The sequence below is a fragment of the Clytia hemisphaerica genome, unplaced genomic scaffold (assembly GCF_902728285.1).
Source record: "Clytia hemisphaerica strain Z4C2 unplaced genomic scaffold, Clytia hemisphaerica genome assembly, whole genome shotgun sequence".
NCBI lineage: Eukaryota > Metazoa > Cnidaria > Hydrozoa > Leptothecata > Clytiidae > Clytia > Clytia hemisphaerica.
Genome location: NW_027104019.1, coordinates 54304 through 79367, shown reverse-complemented (window position 1 = coordinate 79367; position 25064 = coordinate 54304). Strand labels below are relative to the sequence as shown.

Here is a 25064-nt window from a genome sequence, read left to right as displayed (position 1 = left end):
CTTATTCAGTGATACCCATCTTGTCACTCTTTCTCCCTAGGAATTCCCTGCAAAATTTTAAAAGGAAGTACTGAATTCTCACCCAAACTTAAAATTCTAAAAAACGTTAATCAACGTCAAAATTATCAATATATCTTGACGTTGATTGAACAAAGCTGATCAAATAGATTACAAGATGGCAAAATACCGACATTGTCGTGAATCGAGATGGAGAATTGCCAATGGCAATAACTCTCCCTGATTGGATCTTTAAAAACTTCATTCGAATTAGAAAAAGATTCGAATTACAGAGAGTAATTCAAACCACTTTCCAGCTGAGGGGAGCAAGATCGAACCACAGAAAAATAGTAGAGATTCGAATTAGAGAGAGAGTTGACTGTGACAACAGAAAATTACCATAAAACCAATATAATCTCGTTAAAAAATTATTCTACCCAAAAAAAAACTAGAAATAAATAATTCAATTTAATTAAGCTTATAAAAATTTGCACTAATTTTATATGTATTATAGATGCCATATATAATTATTTAAAAATATTTGACACTTTGACAGAATAGAGAATAGAGCTCAGAGCTAGGTTCTATGTTTGCAAGAAAATCGACCCTTTGAGAGACTATTTTTCCAATTTTTAGCTTAAAATTACTAGGCTTTTATTAATTACTAATTATTTCATGAGTTAATTTTTGACATTTGGTAATGTTGGAACCCTTTCACAGATTCAATTCCAAATTTATCGTTTTTTGTGTCCCTTTGAGACATTTTTCGAGGGTTTTAAAAAGGAACTCTTATAGCTCGCACATACCCGACACCCATTTTGATCAAGTTAATTTTATTCAAAATTTACTTTCAGTAAAAAAGATGTTTTTCACCAGTAGAAAAGGCTCTCTCTTCTTAGATGACGAACTTTATAAAAATGATCATATTGATGAAGACGATAAAAACAGTTCGACGATAAGTTCTATATATATAAACTTTTAACCTTTGTAGCGACAAATTCAGTGCCCTTCCCTTATTAATAACCTCTATTTTTAGGGAAATTGATGAAAACTAAACAGACAGTCTGAACCTTCCCCAAAAAATGAAAATTTTTATTACGGAGGGCCTACAAAAATGAGAAAAAATAAGTGCCCATTTTTAATAACCTCTCTTTTTAGGGAAGAACTTGATGAAGATGATCATATTAACGAAAACAATACAAACGACACCAAGCATGACCCAAATGGAACAAGAACATCTTCGTTTGTTCATTTCCTCCAATCGATCGGATTCCACTTTCAATTTCTGGATATTATGATCAACCACTTTGTTTGAACGTTCTAGCTCCTGAAATCAATACAAAGTTAATATGACGATGAATACTTTTTATTCTTGATATGCGTAAGTTATTTTTCTAACGGAAACACCCTGAAAAAGCCGGGATTTGACCTCTCTCTGTTACTAAAAATAGAAACACAGAGGTCAAAAACCGGCTTTTTTGGGTGCTTCCGTTGAAAAATATGACGTCATCTTGACTTATGCATATCAAGAATTGTACAAACACTTTCTTTATTAGAACGTCTGGATGTGCTTATTTTTTGGATTTGGTTCTAATAAAAAGGTTTGTAGTACGTCTTGCGACTAGATTTCAAAGAGATTAGAGTATATAGTACTAACGAAAACTAAAAGACATTATTATAGTTTATGCAAACTCATATAAAACCTATACTATTGTATTACATAGATTATAAACGACTCCAGACAACTCCAGTCGAACTACTTGATCTGAGCAAATGTAGCCATCTTAAAAACATATCGTACACTTTATCCGATAAAGATCTCGAATTATAATTATAACATTAAGAGAATTATGGGGCAACACCTTAATGGGCGTAAATTTGACGTAGGGACAAGAGTCGTATACGAGTGACACAATTTTTCAATTAGAGCGAGGATTAGACAATTTTGACGAATTCGGCGGTAAACCTGCCAATTGTATTTTGCCTACAAATTCTTTACCAATAAGCTAAATCAATTTGTTAGAATAAAATACCTGTTACTTTAAGTAGCAGAATTAGTTCTCTTAAGCGAGTTTATATCTTAAAACAATATCATCGGGTGGGAATTGTCACATCATTAGACCATTATTCTGTCAAGCGGCCATGAGTGAGTTCTGACTCCAGAAACTAAAACTGGATGGATAAGTCATCCAATGGCGCCTTCCTAGTCCCGTCTCCGTTATTTCTCCGTTAAAGCATAGGTCTGCTTTGTTTTTGATAGGCTGGCGAAGAAAAATTCACTCCGGCGAATTCTTAGCAAGCAAGTATTGATTAACCTGAATATGTACTTAAGGCGGCGAACCGAATTTTAACCCGGCAAATTGTAATTTTTTTCGTGTCTTGGACCGGCGAAATTCGCCGTTCGTGTGGCCTAAATAAGACCCCCGTCAAAAGCAAACCTGTTTATCCTTATTGATAATATCACGTGATCGAAGCGTGGTTTGTTTCATATGTTGCGTCATCAGGATCATTTCTTCGGCGACTTTTTCTTGGATGTCATGATGTTGTTTGATGATCTCATCAATGTTATTCTCCGTGTTGTTTTCTGTTTCTCTGAAATGATCACACATATCATATTCTTTACCGTAAATTGGTCTAATGTCGACATTCCTCTTCTAATTCTGACACCCAGTTTTAGAGATAGAAATAATAGTAAGGTCAGGGGGGGGTCCATGTACAAAAAAGCGGCATGTATCATGGGGTGGGTGGGTGTTTTCAAAAAAATTTTGCTGTTTAGTACTTGTGTACAATACATGGGGGTGTCAGGGTCAAATTTCTGATTTGCTTTTTAGTATACGTGTACTAAAAAGCCAAAATCAAATCAAATTGTGATTTATTTTAGATTTTTGTCGAAAATTTTTTTTAATTTTCAATTGTTTTTGTCAATTTTCGACAAAATTTTTCAAAAATTTTTTTTATGGGAAGAATATTTTTTTGGCTTAAAATTTTCATTTTATGAAGGGGTGTAGGGGTATATTTGGTAGTTTTCTGGTTAGTATATTGTACTATGTAAGGGGGGTGTTGGGGTATATTTGGGGTATATTTGGCAGTTTGCTTGATAGTATATTGTATTATACAGGGGGTGTCAGGGTGTATTTGGGAGTTTGCTGGATAGTACTGGATAGTATATTGTAAAATATAGGGGGTGTTGGGGTGTTTTTGGGAGTTTGCTGGATAGTATTTTGTACATTTTGTACTATAGGGGTGGGTGGGTGTTTAAAATCGAAATTTGCTACAAAGTACTGATACATGCCGCTGTTTTGTACATGGACCCCCCCCTGGTAAGGTCAGAATCACTGATAGAAAAAAGATTTTTTCCTCTTTGGTCGCTAAGCAAAGAAATATAGTCTCCATCAGCGATTCTGACCTTTCTACTATTCTTATCTCTAAAGATTAGAAGAGGAATGTCGACATTAGACCAAGTTACGGTACACACTAGATATACTGATCAATTTTGAAGTCGGCTAGTCCGCCATGTTGTTTTCTATTTTTATGAGTTTTCGAACGTTCCAGTTTCAAAACATTCGAATCGCGCTGTTGACGACCAGAATTGAAAACAAAATGGCAGACTAATCAGGTCTAAAACTCGACACGCTTCCATATTGACACGATAACATTAGCAAAATACATAGTTGAATTAATATGAACTAGTAGTATTAGATGCAGATTTCTTGCCAACTTAAAGAATGGAGATATATATAGCTCATACAAAAACAATACATAAGAACTACTACAAAACAAGTTGAAACCTTTAGCAATTGTTTAATAAATTTTGATCAGCGAATATATATTTTTACCTTTTACTTAAACTGTGTGGATGTGAACCTTTTTCACCTGAACAAAAACAAAATGAAAATGAATGGCTTGAGAAGTAGAGTTCCGTCATAATCTGTGATTCTCAATTTCAAAAATCTTTTTTTTCTTAGACCCCTCAAATCCAAACGACTTGTATACTTTATTTAATTGAAAATTTGGAGTGAAAACTAAGTCAACTCTCTCTAATTCGAACATCTACTATGCAAATCTTACTATAATTCGAACAAGAATATTGGTACCTTGAAGATCAAATTAGAAAGAGTTGGCTGTAGAAAACATATATAGAAGTAAGCTCCAAATTACACACTCTTGTTTTTAATAAGAACCAGTAAATTTTGGCTGAGTCTGAGATTGCTCTTAAATTTCGATTGTTCCAAACAATGGAGCTTTTGTTCTGAGGGCCTAAATTCTGAGGCTGGTGTTCGTAAAAAATTATTCTTATAAATAAAAGAGCATGTATTCATAATATGCACCATTGCAATATCTTTAACGGACCCAATAGCTCACTGGTTGAAAGTGACATATTGACTGATTTTACGTCACTTACAACCAATCAGCTGTTGGGTCCATGGTGAATACCTAATAATTGACGTCTTAAATCGTTTTGATGTTTTCCTTTGATTTGGAGATGGAGTTCTTTGGTTTTATTGTTGGTATTTCTCTGTTGTTCTTCGTCCAGGTTTATTGATGAAGTGGATGAAATAACTGATGTTGGAAGTAGATGTTGGCAAATCAAGATCCTCTCCAAAGGATCTTGCTGTAAAACATAAAAATTATTTATTGGTTAAAAAACCTGGAGGAAAAAGCCTTTTGATTCTCCTTTAACTTTTTACTGTGTTTTTTAATAAGAACATCCACAATTTTTAAAAGTCCCATTTTCTGGGACTACTTTTGTGCTATTTCTTAAAAAAATTGTGTGTTTTTGAGTTCACAAAGCCTTAAAATATTCTTAGCTTGCTCTTAACATTTTAGCCATCTACAGTTTTTTATGCGGAGTATCCTTGCAAAGAAGGCAATTAATTACGTCATTTTGGGATTTTTGTTAATCTTTTCCCCTTGTTGAGTGTTTCCCCGGGTATGAAAAAGTTCACCCATTCTATGGTACTGCGAAAATACTTGCACTGACTTTTATATATCCCTGTGTAGCCGTACATCCTGTGCCCAAGTTCAGGAGTTACCATAAAGCCATTATGGTAATAACCGGGAGGGCACATTGCTATACATTGTATATCCCTGTGTTCCAAGTTCCTCAATGCCAGCCAAGCAAAATATTATGATCGGAGTTTTTTTGAAATTGGTACCCGCGGAGAGAGCCGTTTGTCGTTTAGGCAAAGTTTCAAACACTACAATGGCTTCTTTGCGGGTACCAACTTTCAAAAAAACTTCGATCAAAGATGGCGGACATAGCTTGACCCAGGGATATATAAAGGTATATTCATATAATACCGTTTTTTCAGCTTGTACAACATCTTTGAGGAAAGTCACTTTTCGCTTGTATTCTGTTATCACTTCTTCTGGAACCTTCCTACAGCAATCGAAATATGAATTTTTTAATAATTATTAACTCAGATGGGAAATTTTGGTGAATGGGACCCTTGTGCAATTTGGCGGATTTTATTTCGGCGATTTATTTTGGCGAAAACATTTCTAAGGCAGTTCGCCAAAGTTTTTCTAGCCTAGGAGCAGACTGGACATCAGCAAGGTTCCAGAAGAATTACACTTTTCATTGGTTTCGAAACCAATTAGATGTTGGATACAGCCGTTTAATCTCAGGTGTTTGGCCGAAATCAAGAACTTAAAACAGGAAGAAGGTTTTTAACATAAAATGAAGACGGTATATGAGATTAATAAAAGAGATATTAAAAGTTTACACATTTTTATCAGTTTCCATTTTGCATATTTGGTCATCAGCCGTCTCCAGATACTGAAAAAGAGGATGAGAAAATGAACTCTATAATTCTATAATTTCACATGCCGTCCGTATGGACAAGTCTTATTCTCAATAACTTAAACAGCTCTCTGAGATATCATCGAGCATTTTTGGAACTAAGAAGAACCAGAATTGTAAAAGAATAATTAGTAAGACCTTGAAATCTTAAAAAAACGAGAACAATTAAAACTAGAACGAACAATGCTGAGCCTAAAAAAACGAAGTATTGAAAAGATGGATTTAAAAAAGACTTCATTACATACCTTTGCCAGCCTCCAATTGACTTTAGTTTCTTTGTGTTGAGACTCAGTTGCCATGGTTTCACAATGTCTCAATAAACGTTGTAAATTGATTTCTGTTTTCGACTGTCTTCCCATATTGTTATCGATATTTGTTACTACTATTTATTTTAGTTAATATTTTTATTTTTTATGCTGTCAAATAAATGAATTCGATCATTAGAAAGCCTGACACAATGGGCCATTCCATTAAATTTCCATACAGGGGGTGGACGAACCTTTTTAAGTAAAAAAATATCTTTGAAAATGTGTGGATACCCCCTGGAAAATTCGCAAAAAGACCCTTGGAAAATTCATTTTCATACCTTTAAAGTGCTGGCGGACAAACTGAAATCTGTCTTTAACCCCCTAGAAATTTTAAAATATTTCAAAATGTTCGTCCACCCCCCTTTATGAGCGAGTTTATGTATTCGAGATAAATCGAGGGGGACGGTATAAAGCAAAGTTGACATGTCTCCAAAATCACCGTCCACTTTGCTCGACGACGGTAAAAACACCAAAATACAGTCGTCTGTTTAGGTGAGCAAAGGCGATATAGAGCCTGACATCAACTATCGACTTTGCTTTGTATCGATTTCACTTACCGTCGCCTTCGATATCCTCCGATACATAAACTCGGTATGGTTTAAAATGAAACGGCCCAAGACAAAAGTGTGAGTAGATATACTCGGATATAATTGGCAATGCTGATGATGGAGTCAACTGTTTCTTTAATTCGAACCTATACTCTGTAATTTGAATCTTTCTATAATTTGAAGAAAATTTTTGGTTCCCTTGTAGATCGAGTTAGAGAGTCTACTGAAAGGTTTGCGACAGTTCGACCTCAACCCTCTCCATCAGGTTTATTTTTACGGTTTTAATACATACTATTAGTTTTTTAAGATGCGGTCTTTATTTTTGTCACGCCTCGTTAAAAATTATAAAGATACCCTTTAAAAGTATAAAAATCCCGAAAAAGTCAAAAGACGTGAACAAAGCCGAGTATCGTACAGGAAGTACCCAATGTAAGATTCTAAAGCACTTATTACCTACACAAATTACGCGGCCCAAGTGCTGTTCATACAAATGCCGGATTGGAAATAACATCTACCACCAGAATTTGGAAAAATGTAAAACGCAAAACAAAAAAAGTGGTAGATTCAATTTGCCATCCGAAATATGGTGCAAATTTTAAGGCTCCACTTTTTCTTGCTTTGGGAAGGTAGAAGGTTCACCTCTAGCTTTCCGGCTTGAAATTCAATGGGACGGGAGAACCCCCTTTGTAGTAATGTTATCATTTTATAGATACTATAAACATACTATGATACAAAAAATATTGAATATAGGTACAAAATAAATAGTATGAATGATTTGAATGATGGGGGAATTCAAAGTGCCAGAGCATCGATATCACATTGCAATTTTTGTTCAAGTAGAATCTAAATAAAAATATGCGTTGACAATGTAACTACAATGGAGTCTCTGTAAATCGAACTGTCACGGGGAGAACAAATTTGTTTAAGTTTAAGAAATTTCGAGTCATGGAGAAAAGTTTATAAGGCATTGTTAGCTGAAGGGACGAGAAAACTTGTTTCGAGTTAAAGAGACATTTCGAGTTATACAGGTTTGAGTTTAAGAGACTCTAGTGTAATTCACCTATCGATCGACCTTTAACTTCAAAGGACGTATGAAAAAGAAGATTGGGCCCGAGCTTGCCAGGGTTCAATGAGGTTGAACGTCTATAGTCATTGCATTAGATTGCTCACAAATACAGATTTTTGACATGATGCTTTCCCTTTACTCGAGCTCAATTCTCTTATTCATGATATGCACCACTGGAGAGTCTTCTGTGAACTTTTAAAATTTTCCACCCCATACGTTACATTTTCTATTGTTTAAGTTCTCAGAAGACTCTCTAATTGGTGAATATCATGAATAGCGTCAACTCAGTTACACACAAATTGGTAAAATTAAGAATATTCTTAGAACATCAAAAAGATCTGAATGCTTCACAATTTTTGGATGTTCATATAAAAAAAATGTGTAAAGAAGTATTTAAATCAGATCAGATTCCGAAAAAGGATACGCAATTTGGTTAAAATGAAGCTCTAAACTAAGGCTACGTCTACATTGTATTGCAACCGCTTGAACTTGTTAAAGCCTTACTTTAGCAGGAATTTCTTTTACGTGAAAATTTTATGGACTGGTCCGGGCTTTGGCTGAAAAGTGTGCCGAGGTTAGGTAGGAAATCCTACGTAGGTCACGTGACATTACAATAGAATTTCAGCACTTGACCAATCAGAAGCTTCGCGAGTTTTCGAAAACAATAGCAACAATATTTTTTGCGATGCTCACTTTTTTTTTGCTCGGAGGAGCTTAAAGCACGACATCTAGCCCTTCGTACAGAAATCTGTGGTCCGGTCCGATTTGAGAATAAGAACATATAACATTTTCTTATTTTCACTATTTTGTAAGCATTTTTTCCATTTTCCTAAGAAATCGGGTATTTTGGAGTCCGCAAAACCTTAAAATGTTCTTAGCTTGTTCTTAGCATTTTGGTCATCAAAGCCTTATGTTCTCATATAGTTTGTTCTTATAAAAAACATGTATTTTGGTCGCAAGAGTAAAGGTTTCCTTACCAGCTGTCGCTTGACTTCTGCTACTTTCACTTTCGCCAAGTTGATATCCTAATTAAGAAAAATGCCTTTATTGGTAACCCAGTTAGTTGGTTTGATAGTCACATTCTTGAATTGCCCGAAGCCGGATTTGACTGACCCCCCCCCCTGATCAAAGGAGCAATGGATAGGAGAAACAAAACTTTTCCATCGCTGTTTATAATGTATAGTAAGTAAGTTAACGACCGACGGCAACCCAAATGCTCCCTTTCTTTAGCTTTACCCGAAGGTTGGGGAAGGCGCCACTCATTTCCCTGGATTTCTTCTTGATTTCTTCACCTTGACTCAACTTTTTACTTGCTAAGCATCAAGTACCATACCATACTGGGAATCTTTAGGGGTTGAACTCACAACCTTCTCACAACCTTGTGCACCATTCTTGCTACGGTCACTCAAAATATATCAGAGCAGGTTCCATCACTAAAAAAACAATTAGTGGCGGTCTACGCGCTCATCTCCTTACTCTGTACCAGAGTGTATCTCACGTTTATCGCTTCGTAGTACTCTACTGTAATGAATTTTGAAATAAGCCGTAGATACTGGGTTTGTGTACAGACAATCCAGGCCATTTTTCATGCCCTTTTAGCGTCAGGTCATCGGACGCTGCCCCTCCTTAAATCACTAACATTCTGGCAAAAACAGCCTTTTTAGCTGAAAAACACAAGAAAAAGTGCCCTTTTTGGCCACCAACGGACGCTGCCCTGCCTTTTTTAAATATGGCCTGCAATCATCTGCTTAACTGGCTTAAAACTAGTGGTATCAATAAGTGTTGGCAAGAAATGTAACACGCTACCGGTAATAATATCATCATAAAACTGGCAAGAAATATAACAAGCTACCGGTAATAATATCATCATAATACTCACAGGTGGTAGAGTTTTATATCTTTTATATTTTTCTTCAAATGGTTGTAATTCTGTTTTCATACTCATCAAATCCTGAAAAATTGTCAAAACATAAACATACATAAATTCCAAACTTTTTCGTATCAAATAACTCAAATAACTTACTAGGCAAGTATTCAACGGCCTTGAAATTAACAGTTCAAAAATTCACACACATTTTATTAAGGGGGTTTTTTATTAATAAAATGTTAATAAAATGACTATTAATATTCGTGTAATAAGGCAGTAAAGTTTAGTGGGAATAATTCTGTTACCTGATGAAGTTGTACAAGAGTTTCGTGATGAAATTTTTTGAAATTCCGTATGACATCTTCTTTATCCTAGAAAGAAAAATATATTCCTCTTTTGACTTTTCATTATAGGACCGAAGCCTCATTAGCTTCAGTGTAGACGGCCGACTTTCTGCCCTGTCTATTCTAAATGTTGGAATATGTGAAAAGTGGGTAGAAAGTTGCAGTTAAAATCTTTGCTAGGAAAATATTGAAAGAAGACATTGTATTGACGTCAAAAGAGGGTAATGCATATTTCAATTCAAAATTAGAAAAGGTAGGTTGAAAAGTGGGCACAAAGTTGGCAGTTAAAATCTTTGCTAGGAAAAGATTGAAAGAAGACATTGCATTGACGACAAAGAAAGCAATACATTGACTTTAGACAGGTTGATGACCTACTGCCTATTTTAATTCAAAATTAGAATTGACAAGGCGAAAAGTGGGTCGTGTAAACTAGAGCTTACCGCTTTATCAAAATGTGTAACTAAAAGTAAGAAGTTTTTCCTATCTAACTCTTCCTCCTAATCCAATGCCCCAAGGCTTTCCCGCTTGTCAAGTTTGGAAATACTTAGTATTTTGACTTCCCACTACCATACCATTCTTCAAAGGAATCCCCTTTTCTCCACATCCCTTTTTTCTGAGCACCCCTATCTCACAGCCTCGGTGGAACTTCTTTCCGCAGTGAGAATGAAAATTTCTTTCCAAATCCCAATGCGGTTAGAAATTCTATTGGGAAGAAATTCTACAACGCAAAAATCCTGTGGATGGTTTTGGGGGCATTTTTTTTCTATTTAATTCTCAGGGGTCCCAGCGGGTATGTGACACAGGGGTGTATTCAGGACGCACCCCTTATTAGACTTCCAAGCCCCAACCCCCCTCGAAACAGATATGTCTTATAAACACTAGATAGAGCTACTCGGTATTTCCAAAGCAATGGTAGTTGAAGCAAACAAAATCTGCCATATTTGCCGAAAGTAGACCATAGTTCGGTACCCGGCAATTTGTTCAATCAAAATAAACAACCTGCTTTACGCGAAGCGAGGAGGTAAGGTCTTGATCGATCAAATTACCGGCACCGAACTGTGGTCTACTTTAGCTTTTAAAAGATGACGCATTTTTTGCTTCAGCTAGGAACGAAATAGCTCCACCTAATGTTTCATATAACATATAAGATGTTACACTACCTTCATATCAAACATTTGTTCTTCGTACTTCACACACTTCTGATGCATCGAGTGTGTCTCTTTTTGACGCTTTTGTAATAAGGGTATGTTTACATGTGATGATTCATTCTTGTTCTGATAAAAACTTTAAAAATAAAGAGAAAAAATACTTGGGGATGTCTATTTCCTATAAAAAAACTGACGTCACAATGAAGTTTCTTAACGACGGGCAACTCCGTGCTATGTAAGCAACTCCGTCCTATGTAAGCAACTCCGTGCTATGTAAGCCCGTCGTTTTATGCGAAAATAAACAATTGCATTGCGAAAATAAACATTGCATTGCGCAAATACTTGACAGACCGCATCAAAAAAAAAAGTTACCAAGAATAAATACGACACCCGTAGAGGGCGGTCTCCACTTTCGCGCAAAATGAGCAAAAACTTTTTGACGTTTTTGTAAGGTCATTGGTCGGCCGAAAAATGAAGCAATTCCATTGGTCCATTGACGTAACGGATTTCGCGCGAAAGTGGAGATCGCCCTTAATGGGTATATGAATGACCGGGCTGTTTTCACGTTATCAGATTAAAGAAGAAAAAGAGTGACACTCAGACTATACTAGACGTCACCCGCGTTTTTTACGCAATTAACGTCTATTCCACTTTGCGACTTTTTCGAACGTTAGTAGCCCAGGTTTCCGGGCTCTAAACATTCCATTTTTGACGTCACTTTAAACTTTCGAAGCTTCTGCAGTAGCAAAAAAATTGAATTGGGTCAGGACACTTGAAAGGCTTCTATTTTTCGAAAATCATCAAAGTGGAACTCACTAAGAAGCGAGATGAAAAGAGATATAAAAACAAAACTGAAGATTTTTTTTCATTTTTGTCGTTTGACCCATCATATAAAGAAAAATGAAAATTCGTCCAGCTTAAAACATTTTAAAGAAGAGCTGACCAATATTTTTCACTTGAAATTTGATTAAATATTCGACTGAAAATGTTGTCAGAACGAAACTTTAGTCGCTGGTTTTTTTTAATAAAAAATCTGTTTTGTTAGCAGCAAAAAGAAACCACCGGGGAAACGAAAAACAAGAAAAAAGACTTGACTGACTTATTCGGTTCTCTGAATTTTTTTTTTCAAGAACCAATAACTGAGCCTAGGTTTTTCGTCATTTTTAAGCCAAACACTTTTTAAATAAATGAAATAAATCAATCCTTCCATACATCTCGAGTAAAAGATTTAATAACAGAAGCTGCTTCTGGTTCATTTTGAAATTTATTTCTATTTTAAACGTTTCGGCCTCAACAGAGTACCATCATCAGTAAAAAAAATTGTTGTAATGAAAATTGCCTCACTGACTTTTCTTTGTGTTTCTGTGTAAGTTATTTCCTAAGATATTGAAATTCTCTATAACTTCACTGCACTATTGTGACAGCGCTCTAAGGAATGTCTCAAAACGTGGCTGTTTTTGTCCGTTTTACTCTGTTGAGGCCGAAACGTTTAAAATAGAAATAAGTTTCAAAATGAACCAAAAACAGCTTCTGTTATTAAATCAGTATATTTTTTTTTATATTGTAAGTGAAAAAGAAATAGGACAAATTAAGCTTGTTTAAGATATCGGGTGTTTGTCTCCTAGAAAATATTTATTTTGGCAAAAGATCTTTAGTATAAGGTGAGGAAATTGGGTTAACCTATCTTTCTTTATTTTTTTACCCGAAAATTGTCAATTGTGACTTTTCAAAAAGATAAGACAATCAAAACGAAACAAAGTTTTGACGTGAAGAAAACATTAATTGCATAAGGTAATGTTTAGAGAGAGTTAAAAACAAAACTTTCCCCAAAATTAATGGTACAGTGTTGCAACCACTTTTGAGGAATATTGGCAGAACGTTCGATATTAGACGTGTTACACATTTTCGTTCTCCGAAGGCTTACAACGAAGGAACGGAAATCTAAGTGAAAAATCTGAACTGTACGGACAAACCGTACACAAATGTGCAGCAGAAACGACCAGGATGAGCAACACTTCAACAAGCTCAACGATTCTAAACAACCTGACAACGATGGATTCTAATGTCGTGGGCAATCCAACTAATTCAACAAGACCACTCATCGACAACATCGCTCGAACAACACTCTTATCATTTTATCCAATCAATTTCATCTTCTCTGCCATTGGTTTAACCACTCTCTATCGATATATTAAGAATGAGAATGGTCCAACAACGCCCTTCATACAAATGGTTGTAAGAATAACAATGGTTGGAGTTTTTCTCGGTGAGTTAAAAATGATCTTATCGGCCCTTTTTACGCCAGTCCATTTTATGCCGTCTTTGATTGGCCTTTTTTACGCCGTCCCTTATCGGTCCTTTTTACACCGTCCCTTATCGGCCCATACATAATTCTCAAGTTTGAAGAATCATTAGAAGGTATTGTGTTTTATTTTGTTCCGCAGGAATGCCTATGGAATGGTACACGTTATTGGTTCGCTTCTCTTTCGCGTCACGCTTGACGTGTATTATCATTCGCTTGGTCTCTTATCTCTCTCACTTCATGTCCAGCCTAGTCAACATGCTCATTATCTCCGCAATGCTGTTACACCGGTACATCAAGTTCAAGAATCAAGACATCGACGGTTTCACAAAGCATATCCGCCTTTACATTGCAGTCTCTGTGGGAGCAGGAATTATCTCCCTAGTGCCAATCACATGGGAATTATGGAGATATTTCGAGACGGATGATATCCAATGTAATGTCGTTGTGGTGGATGCGAAAATTGAATGTCACCTCGATAAGCCGTGCGCTGTTATGGTAACAACGGTTGTGGTTTCTATGGTTACGACGTTTACAAGTGTCGTCACCAGAATTACAACTAAAGGTATGAAAAAAATCATCAAAGCGGGAGACGAACGAGCGAATAATGCTCTTCAAATAAAACGCCGTACAAACACGTCCCGTATCGAAGCCACCCGCTTCTTATCGTATTTGTTCACCATTGGTTGGGTGCCATACGGCGTGTCACGCTTTTTCATCTTCACACGGCCGACACATCAAGTTTACCAAACGGTTGGTGCGATTTGTCATGCACTTTCGACATTGATTTTCAGTATAATCCCTGTTCTATTTTACAAGATGGATGGGAAATTTGCCAGTTTCGTTGGAAATATATTTTCGACACACCAAGAAGTTGACACCCGTAATAAGGAGGATCAGAATTCAACTAAAAAAGCTTCCGATGAATAGCTAATGGTGAGTTTTAGCCTCAATTGAAACATACTCAAAAAAGAAGGTTAAAAAAAGGAAAAAGATGTTTTGACGGTTTTCATTTGAAGGCTGAAAATTGACCGATTGAAAGATCAATACAGAAAAGGCGCTAAAAGAATTGCCGTGTGCCTCAAAATCGCTAGCGTAAAAGGCTTCATGCGAGAATGGGAGAGTTCGGATTCAAGCGTGTTACAAATATAGAAGAGAATATTTCTAAACACCAACAATATTTATCGTGAGCATTGACTTTTAATAAAGAATGCCTCGCTAACTTTTCCTTGTGTCTTTGTGTAAAAGTTATTTCCCAACATATTGAAATTCTCTAACTTCACTGTATTATTGTGACAGCGCTCTAAGGAATGTCTCAAAACGTAGCTGTTTTTGTCCGTTTTACTCTGTTGAGGCTGAAACGTTTAAATAGAAATAAATTTCAAAATGAACCAGAAGCAGGTTCTGTAATTAAATCTGTATGTTGTTTTTATTGTAAGTGAAAAAGAAAGAAATAGGACAAATTAAGCTTGTTTAAGATAGCGGATGTTTTTCTCCTGGAAAATATTTCTTTCCGCAAAAGATTGTTATCTTTAGTAAAAGTGAGGAAATTGGGTTAACCTATCTTTCTTTATTTTTTTAGCCGAACATTTTCAATTGTGACTTTTCAAAAAGATAAGACGATCAAAAGAAAGTGTCGACGTGAAGAAAAAAAAACGTCAATTGCATAAGGCAATGTTTACAGAGAGAGTTAAAAACAAAACTTTCGACAAAATGGTACAGTGTTGCAAGCACTTTTGAGGAATATTGACAGACGTTTTACACATTTTCGTTCCCCGAAGGCTTACAACGACCGGACGGAAATCTAAGTGTAAAATCTGAACTGTACAGATAAGCCGTCTTTTTGACCATACATAATTGGGCAGCAGAAACGACCAGGATGAATAATACTTCAACAATCTCAACGATTTTAAACAACCTGACAAAGATGGATTCTGATGTCGTGGACAATCCAACTAATTCGACAAGACCACTCATCGACAACATTGCTCAAGTAACACTCTTATCATTTTATCCAATCAATTTCATCTTCTCTGCAATTGGTTTAATCACTCTTTACCGATACATTAAGAATGAAAATGGTCCAACAACGCCCTTCATACAAATGGTTGTAAGAATAACAATGGTTGGAGTTTTTCTCGGTGAGTTAAAAATGATCTTTTTACGGCGTCTCTTATCGGCCCTTTTTACGCCGGCCCTTATTGGCGTTATTTTGTCGTCGCTGGTGTATTAAGAGCCGACGTAAGGGAAATTAGAATTAAATTAAAACCCAGCTAGAAACGAAAAGAAATGAGTTTTGGCGTAATAGGGGCCGGCGTAAAAAGGTAGATAGAGTCGACATTTTACGTGGATAGCCCAGGCCCAGTAATCTATGACGTTTTAGAAAGTTTTTCGATTGTTTTCAAGGGATCAACGGCCAGCCAGCTCAGTTTAAACTGAACGGGACACTAGAAGGAGTGGGGATTCAAACCAAGAACCCCTGGTTTGAGACGCTGAAGTCATTGACCACTTAGTCATCATTCATTCCTTTTTAGAGATAGAAGGGTGCTACTTGTCAAACAAAGAGTGCAGAGGCTGATCGGTCTAATAAACCAGCGTCGCTATCCAGTGGAATTAAATCTCCAATACTGTCCAGTAGATCTACTAGCCTTGGACACCTTCTACTCTAAAGCAAGAGGCAATGACCTGTTCAAAACATAACAATGTGCATAGTACGACTAAGAAATTCCTACAAGTTCTTTTCCAGTGTTGAGGCCGCACTGCTCTCACAGTCCAGGGGAAGCAGGGAGACTAGGGAGACTTTATCCTCCCAACTTTTGAGCAAATGAGGTTTTTTTCTCAAATTTCTAGTGAATTTTATCCCATTTGAGCCTTCAGCCTCCCCACTTTTACAGTTGTTCCGCCGGGCCTGTCTCAACACATAATTTTCAAGTCTGAAATATCATTAGAAGATCTTGTGTTTTATTTTGTTCCACAGGAATGCCTATGGAATGGTACACGTTATTGGTTCGCTTCTCTTTCGCGTCACGCTTGACGTGCATTATCATTCGCTTGGTCTCTTATCTCTCTCACTTCATGTCCAGCCTAGTCAACATGCTCATCATCTCCGCAATGCTGTTACACCGGTACATCAAGTTCAAGAATCAAGACATCGACGGTTTCACAAAGCATATCCGCCTTTACATTGCAGTCTCTGTGGGAGCAGGAATTATCTCCCTAGTGCCAATCACATGGGAATTATGGAGATATTTCGAGACGGATGATACCCAATGTAATGTCGTTGTGGTGGATGCGAAAATTGAATGTCACCTCGATAAGCCGTGCGCTGTTATGGTAACAACGGTTGTGGTTACTATGGTTACGACGTTTACAAATGTCGCCATCGGAATTACAACTAAAGGTATAAAAAAAATCATCAAAGCGGGAGACGAACGAGCGAATAATGCTCTTCAAATAAAACGCCGTACAAACACGGCCCGTATCGAAGCCACCCACTTCTTATGGTATTTGTTCACCATCGGTTGGGTGCCATACGGCGTGTCACGCCTTTTCATCTTCACACAGCCGACACATCAAGTTTTTCAAACGGTTGGTGCGATTTGTCATGCACTTTCTACATCGATTTTCAGTATAATCCCTGTTGTATTTTACAAGATGGATGGGAAATTTGCCAGTTTCGTTGGAAATATATTTTCGACACACCAAGAAGTTGACGCCCGTAAGGAAGATCAGAATTCAACTAACAAAGCTTCAGATGAATAGACAATGATGAGTTTTAGCCTCAATTGAAACATACTCCCTTTTGAGACAGTAAACTTTGGCTCCAAAGGAGTCAATAAAGAATTCCGTGGGGAATTTCCCTTTTGTTCACTATTTCTCTCAATCTTAACCACGCGTGATGTTGTGGTTTAGAGATGCTAGCCAAATCGATCTGGTCGGCTAACGGTGAAGTAAACAGTGTCCTGTAAGAGTTCCAATAAGGAAGAAATGCATACCTGGCACCTTCTCTGTCACCCAAATCTTCGAACTGAAATACGTATTGCTTTCATATATCTTGAAATGAGACAACCGCGTTGGACAGTACACATAATTTTCCCCCTTTTTTCTTAATCTGTACACATTTTTTATAAGCGACCCCTATCTTCAGATCAGCTTTCATCCGGTCCATTTCGGTCATTAAATCATCCAAAATTTCAACTGTTCTTAAGATCTTCTCAATACGTTTAGAAGCTTATGCTGTTCGAAGTATTTTGTCGCCGAATTTCAGCCGCGCACTTTTACAGGATTATTTTCATTACAAAGGGTGCGTACCGATTATAAAAAAAGAAAACAACTTACCTAAAATTTATTTTATCTACATATACTACATAATATATTGATGAGTGTCGGCAATAATTTCACAAATGTTGAAAAGGCATCCGCAATATATTGCCGGCATGTTATGCAACATTTAAACAATATAATATGGGGATAGAAAATTCCTTTTTATATATAATAGAGTGCCTATTTTTAAAAAGTGTTGACTTTGTACATAATACTCTGTCAACAATATATTGTCATTATAAACTTAAGGTTTTGTTTTTAAATAAGAGTGGTATTGTTTGCTTACTCATCAATTTTAATTCACAAGCTTTTTCACACTGGATTGACACGGATGTGGAGCAAGATTGGTCAGAAAGAGGATAAGAAAAACAAAAAATTTTTTTTTGCTTATATTAGCATAATATAACAATAGGCAGACACTGTCCTGATATGAAATATGTGTCTGATATGAAACAGGAACACTTTATGTAGAAATAAAACCTTTAAAACAACTTACTCGTTAATCTGCTTCAAGTTCTCCTTACCAGTGATGAGTTTGTGATTCAACTTTTCGACATCTTTTTCTTTTTCAATGATTTCTTCTTCCGTGCGTTCCATTTCCTCCTTCAAGCGTAACAATGATATACAGTAACTAATGAAACGAAAAGTGAAGACGTTTTTTAAGTACATCGCACTTTCTTTTTTATTAGAACCATGGACGTAATAAAAATAACTTTTATTACCTCTATGTTAGAACAAACCATGTAAGAACATAAAGGGTTTAATGGCCAAAATATTAAAAACAAGTTTAAGAGAAATTTAAGGCTTAGCAAACTTTAAAACACCTGATTTCCTAGGAAAATCAATAAAACTACCAACAAAAATAGTGAAAATGGTAAATGATAAAATATTTTAGGGCTAAAACTGAAAGTTTTTGGATGTTCTTATAAAAAACGTGGATGGGTGCTATCACTGACTTATACCCTGAACACAGTTTCTTTATTCTGCCCAAGCAAAATCTTTGATTGGGTGAGAACATTTTTAAACAGAAAATCTCATTAAATTTTAAAATGACCTTCAAAATTGGCGGGTAAAGTGCCCGGGGGGCACTGACCTTGACGACCGACGGGGACGTGTCGCTGTAGTTTGAAAAGTGGACCCTGTCAGAGATGAATGTTTGGTAAATTTGGGACCCTTTCAGAACGAAAAATCGAAAAATTTTCCCATTGTAATCCTGAAGAGTGGCAAAAATTACTTCGAGTAGACGAAAAATTAAAAAGTTTTCCACCCTGAAAATTGTCCAAAGACCAAAAACCGACCCAGTCATGTCCACATCTTGAAAATTTGTAAATTTGGGACCCTGTGAGATATCTCAAGGAACCCTGTCTTTGGTGGCACGTCCCCCGTACCTAATTTTGCCTAAGTGCCTCCCCCGGTTAAAGTGATTGTCCAAAGTCGATACATTGCCCTGTTTTGGTGTTGACGCAATTACTTCTTTTAATCTTGTTCAAAACGAAGATTTAAGCTGCCAACTTTTTGCCGATTATGCCTACTCTAATTATCAAAACAGGCAGGGCAGAAAGCCGGTCGTTTAAAGGAATGGCCCAATCTGTAAAATGGTCCAAGTAGGAAATATCTTACGTCGATTCTTGGGCGTCTTTGATCTTCAACACGGACGCCAGGTCTGTTAAGTTCTTGAGACTAGCTTTACCAGCACTGGACAAAACATGGGCAGGAAGGCCAACAAAATCCAGGATGTTCTGTAGACGCGCTCCTAAAGAAAATTCAATTGTTGATTTGGGCAAATTTCCAGAAAAAAACTGTATCTATCCTTTCTTAAAGGGCTATACACCAAAAAATAAACAAAATACGAGGAAGTAAAAAAAATGTCAAATGAAAAATGAGCAGTTTCCATAATTCGATCCTCTATAACTTGAATGTCTCCTTAAATCGAACAAGTTTCATGTGGTCCCTTCATTTAGCAATACCCTATAAAACAAGCTAGATGCTGAATGGACCTACCTGATGATGAAAGTTAGATAGCAATGCGAGGAGAAAAATGAAAAAAATCAGTCAGAAAATATAGCGTTTAGCGAAAATGCATAACGCAAAAAATTCATCATTGATTGTTGATGGGGGGAGAGGAAAGGGTTGTAAGGAAAAAAATAAATAGAAAGCTCTGGTCGCAAAAATCAGTTTTATTGACAATTGAATCATGCTTGATGGTGAGCATTGTTATCAATAATGTTTTTGTGTGAAAAAAAATTGGAAATATAGGGAAAAAATCCAATGAAAATCTGCAAAAACGGCGATTTCCGGCATTTTCCACCAGAAGAAATTTTTCTCAAAAATCGAACTCGGCCATGTTTTGAGCATTGCGAATACGCATCTCTCTGCAAAAAATCAGAAAAAAACAAAAAATGAAAATTCGAGGAAATGTCAAAAAACCGGTTTTTCCGGCATATTTCCGGCATTTTCGGCCGGAAAAAAATGTTTTTCGAAAATCGAGCTCCGTCACATTTTAGGTATTGTAATTTAACATCAGTGTGAAAAATTTTATAAAAAAATATAAAGTACAGCTCGAGAAATTCAAGAAATACTGTCTTTCCAGCGAAAATAATTTGTTCCGGAGATTTTTAAATAGTTCCGGCTTCAAAATTCAATATTATTGAAAACTGAAACATGCTTGATGGTGGGCATTGCTATTAATAATGTGTTTGAATGAAAAAACAACCATTTAAAAGGAAAAAGCCCTTATGAAAACCCAGAAAACGGCGATTTCCGGATATTTCAGGAATTTTCCGCCGGAAAAATTTTTTTCTCAAAAATCAGACTCGGCCATAGTTTGGGCATTGTTAATACGCATCTTTGTGCAAAAAATCAGAAAAAACTGATGATAAAATCTCGAGAAAATGCCAAAAAAACAGTATTTCCGGCATATTTCCAGCTTTTTCGGCCGGAAAAAAATGTTTTTCGAAAATCGGGCTTCGTCACATTTTAGGTATTATAATTTTGCATCAGTGTGCAAAATTTCATAAAAAAATATAAAGTACAGCTCGAGAAAATCAAGAAATACCTTTTTTCCGGCGAAAATGGGCTGCTCCGGCGATTTTTAGAAGTTCCGGCTTCAAAACTCAGTTCTATTGACGATTGAACCATGCTTCATGGTGGGCATTGCTATTATTAATGTTTTTGTGTGAAAAAACAACGAAATATAAGGAAAAAGTCCGATGAAAATCTGCAAAAATGGCGATTTCCGGCATATTTCCGGCATTTTCGACCGGAAAAGATTTTTTCTCAAAAATCGGACTCGGCCAAGTTTTGGCATTGCTAATACGCATCTTTTTGCAAAAAATCAGAAAAAACTAATGATGAAATCTTGAGAAAATGCCAAAAAACCGGTTTTTCCGGCATATTTCCGGCATTTTCGGCCGGAAATGAATTTTTTTCGAAAATCGGGCTCCGTCACATTTTGGGCATTACCATTTTGCATCATTGTGCCAAAAATCAAAAAAAACTAATGAGCCAATCCTGAGAAAAGCTGGTAACAGACGGACGAACGAACGAACGGACATGGGTTAATTTATAGGATCTCCACCGAGGCACCCGGAGGTAGGTCTAATAAACCTTACTTCATAGCTCGAAATTTCATTAAACTTTGAACAAATAAGTGCACCCCGTGCGTGTTCAAGTTAGGGAGACTTAACTGTATAAAAGAAGTGGTACGCAAATCAAAGAAAAGGACTCAAAGAAAAGACTAAGAATCTTTTATAGAAAATTTGTAACAATGGTAACAATTCCGGACATTTTGACCGAGTTCATCTTAGCCAGAAGTATTCTCAACTCTCTCTAATTCGAACATCTATTATTCGAATCTTTCTGTTATTCGAACTAGAATATTGTTCCCGTGCCTAAGCTCGAAAGTGGTTCAAATTAATCTCTGTAATTCGAATCTTTCTCTAATTCGAATAAAATTTTGGGACCCTTGAAGATCGAATTAGAGAGAGAGTCAACTTTACTTTCAACACTGAACAAACCTTCGGATTCATATTCAAACTTGAGTTGTTTGGCTTCTTCAATCCTTAATTTCGCCAGCCTGTCCATCTCTTTATTCTGTTTCATTGTTCTTAGAATTTGTTCGAATTCGCGATCACACATTTCGACGTTCAGTGGCGGCTCCTCGTCCCATGCCTCATATTTCGCTAGTAACCATTCCTCTAACTAAGAAAAAGACAGAAATATAGATGATAAAGTATCACTTTGTGTTTACATGTTTGTCTGTTCCGCCATTATGGAAGCAAACGTTCGAATCTGTAGAGGCGATCCTTTACACAAATGAAACGTTTCGTTTCCATAATGGTGGAAGCTATGTAACGCAACTAACATGAAAAACCTCCAAAATCTGGCAAAGGGAATGTTATATCTAGTGTAACTGCCAAAATGCAGCAATTGTCTTTTAGTTTTACGTTTATTTTCATCGTTTTCTTTGTACTTAGATTTATTATTTGATAGGACTTTTGTAGTGAAACTGTAAATGATTACTATATAATTTGTATTAGTCCCACGTGTATTGTCTATATTATGTGTCTAGGGAGTTGCGTATTGTATTGTATAGTGCCGTATTGTGTGTATAGTTATGTGTTCGTCCCTTGAGGATTGTCTAGTTGTTGTATAAGTTGTTGTGATGTGTTATAAATCTGCGTATTTGAATTGTGAGTGTTAGTTGAGAGTATCTGTTGACGTGTACGTGTATGTTCAGCCACAGTGTTTTTAGTAAGTTTCTATTTCTTCTTTTATATGTTATATCTTTGACTTGTCTTTGTAATCTAACTGATGTATCTTTATATTTTGACTTGTACTGTATTTATATTTCGTTAGCTAAATGTGTTATTTTATTCAATTTTAGCCATTTTCCACAATGAAAATGCGTCAAAGAAAACCTATGGCTCAGTTTTAACTAAAGTGTCGTTCGTGACTTATGTTGACTCCAATTCGACTCGATCGGCATTTACATCTAGAATGTCTTTTATTCAGGTTTAATAAAACATTAATTAAATATTTCCCGTTTTCCAAAAGGGAAATATTTGTTAAAACGGGCTTTCTCCATCATAATTTCCCGTGTCAAAACGCCTTCCGTACGCCCTGACTGACGCCCGTTTTTAATTTCACAGCGAAAATTGCATCCAGTGAAGTATAAATAATGTATCATGATTTAAGTCGACTGATAAACTATATATATAATGTATGTTACAAGTTCCTTACGGATTCTCAAGCCCAGTTATAATAAAACTAAGTAGCAGACCCGACTGGCAATTGTTATGTAGCAGGTTGAAACATGAGTTTCTGCTAGAAAGATGCAGTTTGTTTTCAAGTTAAATCTTTAAAATAAATCAAACTGTGTGGGTTTCTTTACTTCCAAACAACCTACCAATAGTTTCGGAACACTCCATAATAAAGGAAGATGGCTGTTCTTGTGGATTGACTTTCTGGTTACCCCATATAAACACGATGTGACATGAAAGTGAAGAGACATGATTTGTTGGTTTTTGTTTGATTTCTTGACTCGTATATCTCATGGCAAATGGGATAGCAAATGACTTTCCATGTATTGCTTGGCTCTACATATGATACCTCTAACTTTGAACACCTCCAGAATGTTGAAAAAAGCATTTTATGAGATAAGTTTCGATTGTAATTTTCATGGAAATTTTTAATCGACAGATTTGACTTGGCGTCAGTTTTGTTTGGTTGATAAATCTTTAGCTTCACCATGACCGTGGGATGATTTTCAATAAACTTTTGTTGTTATACACAATCACTCTACACATGATGACTCCAGCCATGATTGGTATCAGACAATCAGAATGTTGGAAAAAAAACATTTTACGAGAAATTGTTGATAGAAATTATATTGACTTATTTTTACAATTTAGGTGGTGTGGGTTTTGTTGGTTGATAATGTTTACACCGTGGGATCCTGTTAGGGTATATTGATTGTTATTTGTTGGAATTAATTACCAAAAAAAAGAGAACCTTTTTTTGATAAATACTTTATTTTTTTCATGAACCGTGTGGATGGTTGACATCTTTCTCTAGTCTTGTATTGTAAACCAATGCAGTGTCTGTTTTCAAATCTTGAATTCTCTATACCTAGGTACTGAACTAAATTGACCTTTTTTTAAAGAGGCAGCCATGTTGAATAATTATGTACTCCAGCACAAAAACAATGATACAGCCATGCATAATTTTTAAAATATGCATGATACAGTAATTATGCATGGCTGTATCATTGTTTTTATGCTGGAGTGCATAATTATTCAATATGGCTGCCTCTTTAAAAAAAGGTCTACTGTTTAAAGCTATTTAAATGCTTTAAAACTTTGAGCCATATTTTTTTCTTTGTTGCTATTAAAGATTGATTTTTACTTTGTCGTAATGTAAATTTATTGTAAAGTTTTAGTTTTTGAGTTTAGTTCATCTGCAGTAGTATTTTTTCAATAATCCTTAAATCTCGTGAATAAAGTAACATTTAACCAGACTTATTGCCTTATTGCCCTCATTATATTCAATTATATTATATTCATTATATGTATTTTTTTTTAGGACTGACAAGTACATATTTTTAAACACCAAAACAAAGCAAACAACATGCCAGTTCTTTCTGGACAAATATATATGTATACTTTATTATGTGTGCTCTTTTATATATGTCAATAATGACCTTCATTTTTAAGGAAATATTTAGTCGCAATTTTGCGATTCTTGTTTTGTGTAAAAACGGAACTTGCAAACTCGTGCTTTTCAAGACGAGTGTAAATGGTTTTTTTCTGTCAGCATAACGTTTATAAGCATATGCAGGCTCCGTTTTTGGTACCTAAACAATGGCTCTATTGTTTTTAAGAAAAATAGAATGCTAAGCATATTGCGAGCCTGATATAGGGGCAGACACTTGCTTTAAAAAAGACATTCCAATCTTCATTTTCAAACCTTCTAGTACTCACCTCTTGACACTGTCGAGCAGCAAATCCGTTATCATTTTCGATTCCTATTTGTATACGTTCTCTGATAGATAAGTTTCTCTTGTTTTTCTTGGTACATTGATTCGGCTGTGTGGGACCCATAATATATTTTGGTATTTTATTTTTGAAGTTTTTTTAGTATTTTGAATTATCTAAAAGAAATAAATAATGTTCAGTTTTTATTATACAAGGGAAAAGATCTTATAACTTGACACTAATGTTCCCCATGCGTGTTCGAGTTATGGAGGTTCCACTAGATGAATTTTCGCGTACAGACTAAAAGTTGTACCACTAAAAGAGATTTTAGAGCCATAGTGTAGGTGTCAGTTGGGGTTCAACTAAGCTGTCGATATAACTGCA

General features: G+C 35.9%; 3 protein-coding genes across 3 annotated transcripts; 1 reads left to right on the top strand and 2 right to left on the bottom strand.

Moving 5' to 3' along the window:
* Positions 1–730: 730 nt before the first annotated feature.
* LOC136811407 (vesicle transport protein USE1-like) lies at positions 731–6212 on the bottom strand. Its single transcript, XM_067068010.1, has 7 exons — positions 6046–6212; positions 5724–5776; positions 5299–5377; positions 4432–4609; positions 3834–3870; positions 2436–2589; positions 731–1324 (listed from the first exon to the last, which is right to left on the bottom strand). Exons 1-7 carry the CDS (start codon positions 6157–6159, stop codon positions 1136–1138), a joined length of 804 nt encoding a protein of 267 aa, XP_066924111.1. The 5' UTR covers positions 6160–6212; the 3' UTR covers positions 731–1135.
* Positions 6213–7339: 1127 nt separating this feature from the next.
* LOC136811406 (HAUS augmin-like complex subunit 1) lies at positions 7340–24862 on the bottom strand. Its single transcript, XM_067068009.1, has 9 exons — positions 24687–24862; positions 21723–21906; positions 19327–19459; positions 18203–18337; positions 11094–11217; positions 9895–9960; positions 9602–9673; positions 8700–8747; positions 7340–7499 (listed from the first exon to the last, which is right to left on the bottom strand). Exons 1-9 carry the CDS (start codon positions 24804–24806, stop codon positions 7449–7451), a joined length of 933 nt encoding a protein of 310 aa, XP_066924110.1. The 5' UTR covers positions 24807–24862; the 3' UTR covers positions 7340–7448.
* On the top strand, positions 15295–17482 carry LOC136811422 (uncharacterized). Its single transcript, XM_067068026.1, has 2 exons — positions 15295–15524; positions 16361–17482. The coding sequence occupies exons 1-2, from the start codon at positions 15311–15313 to the stop codon at positions 17143–17145; spliced, it is 999 nt and encodes a 332-aa protein (XP_066924127.1). The 5' UTR covers positions 15295–15310; the 3' UTR covers positions 17146–17482.
* Positions 24863–25064: the final 202 nt, after the last annotated feature.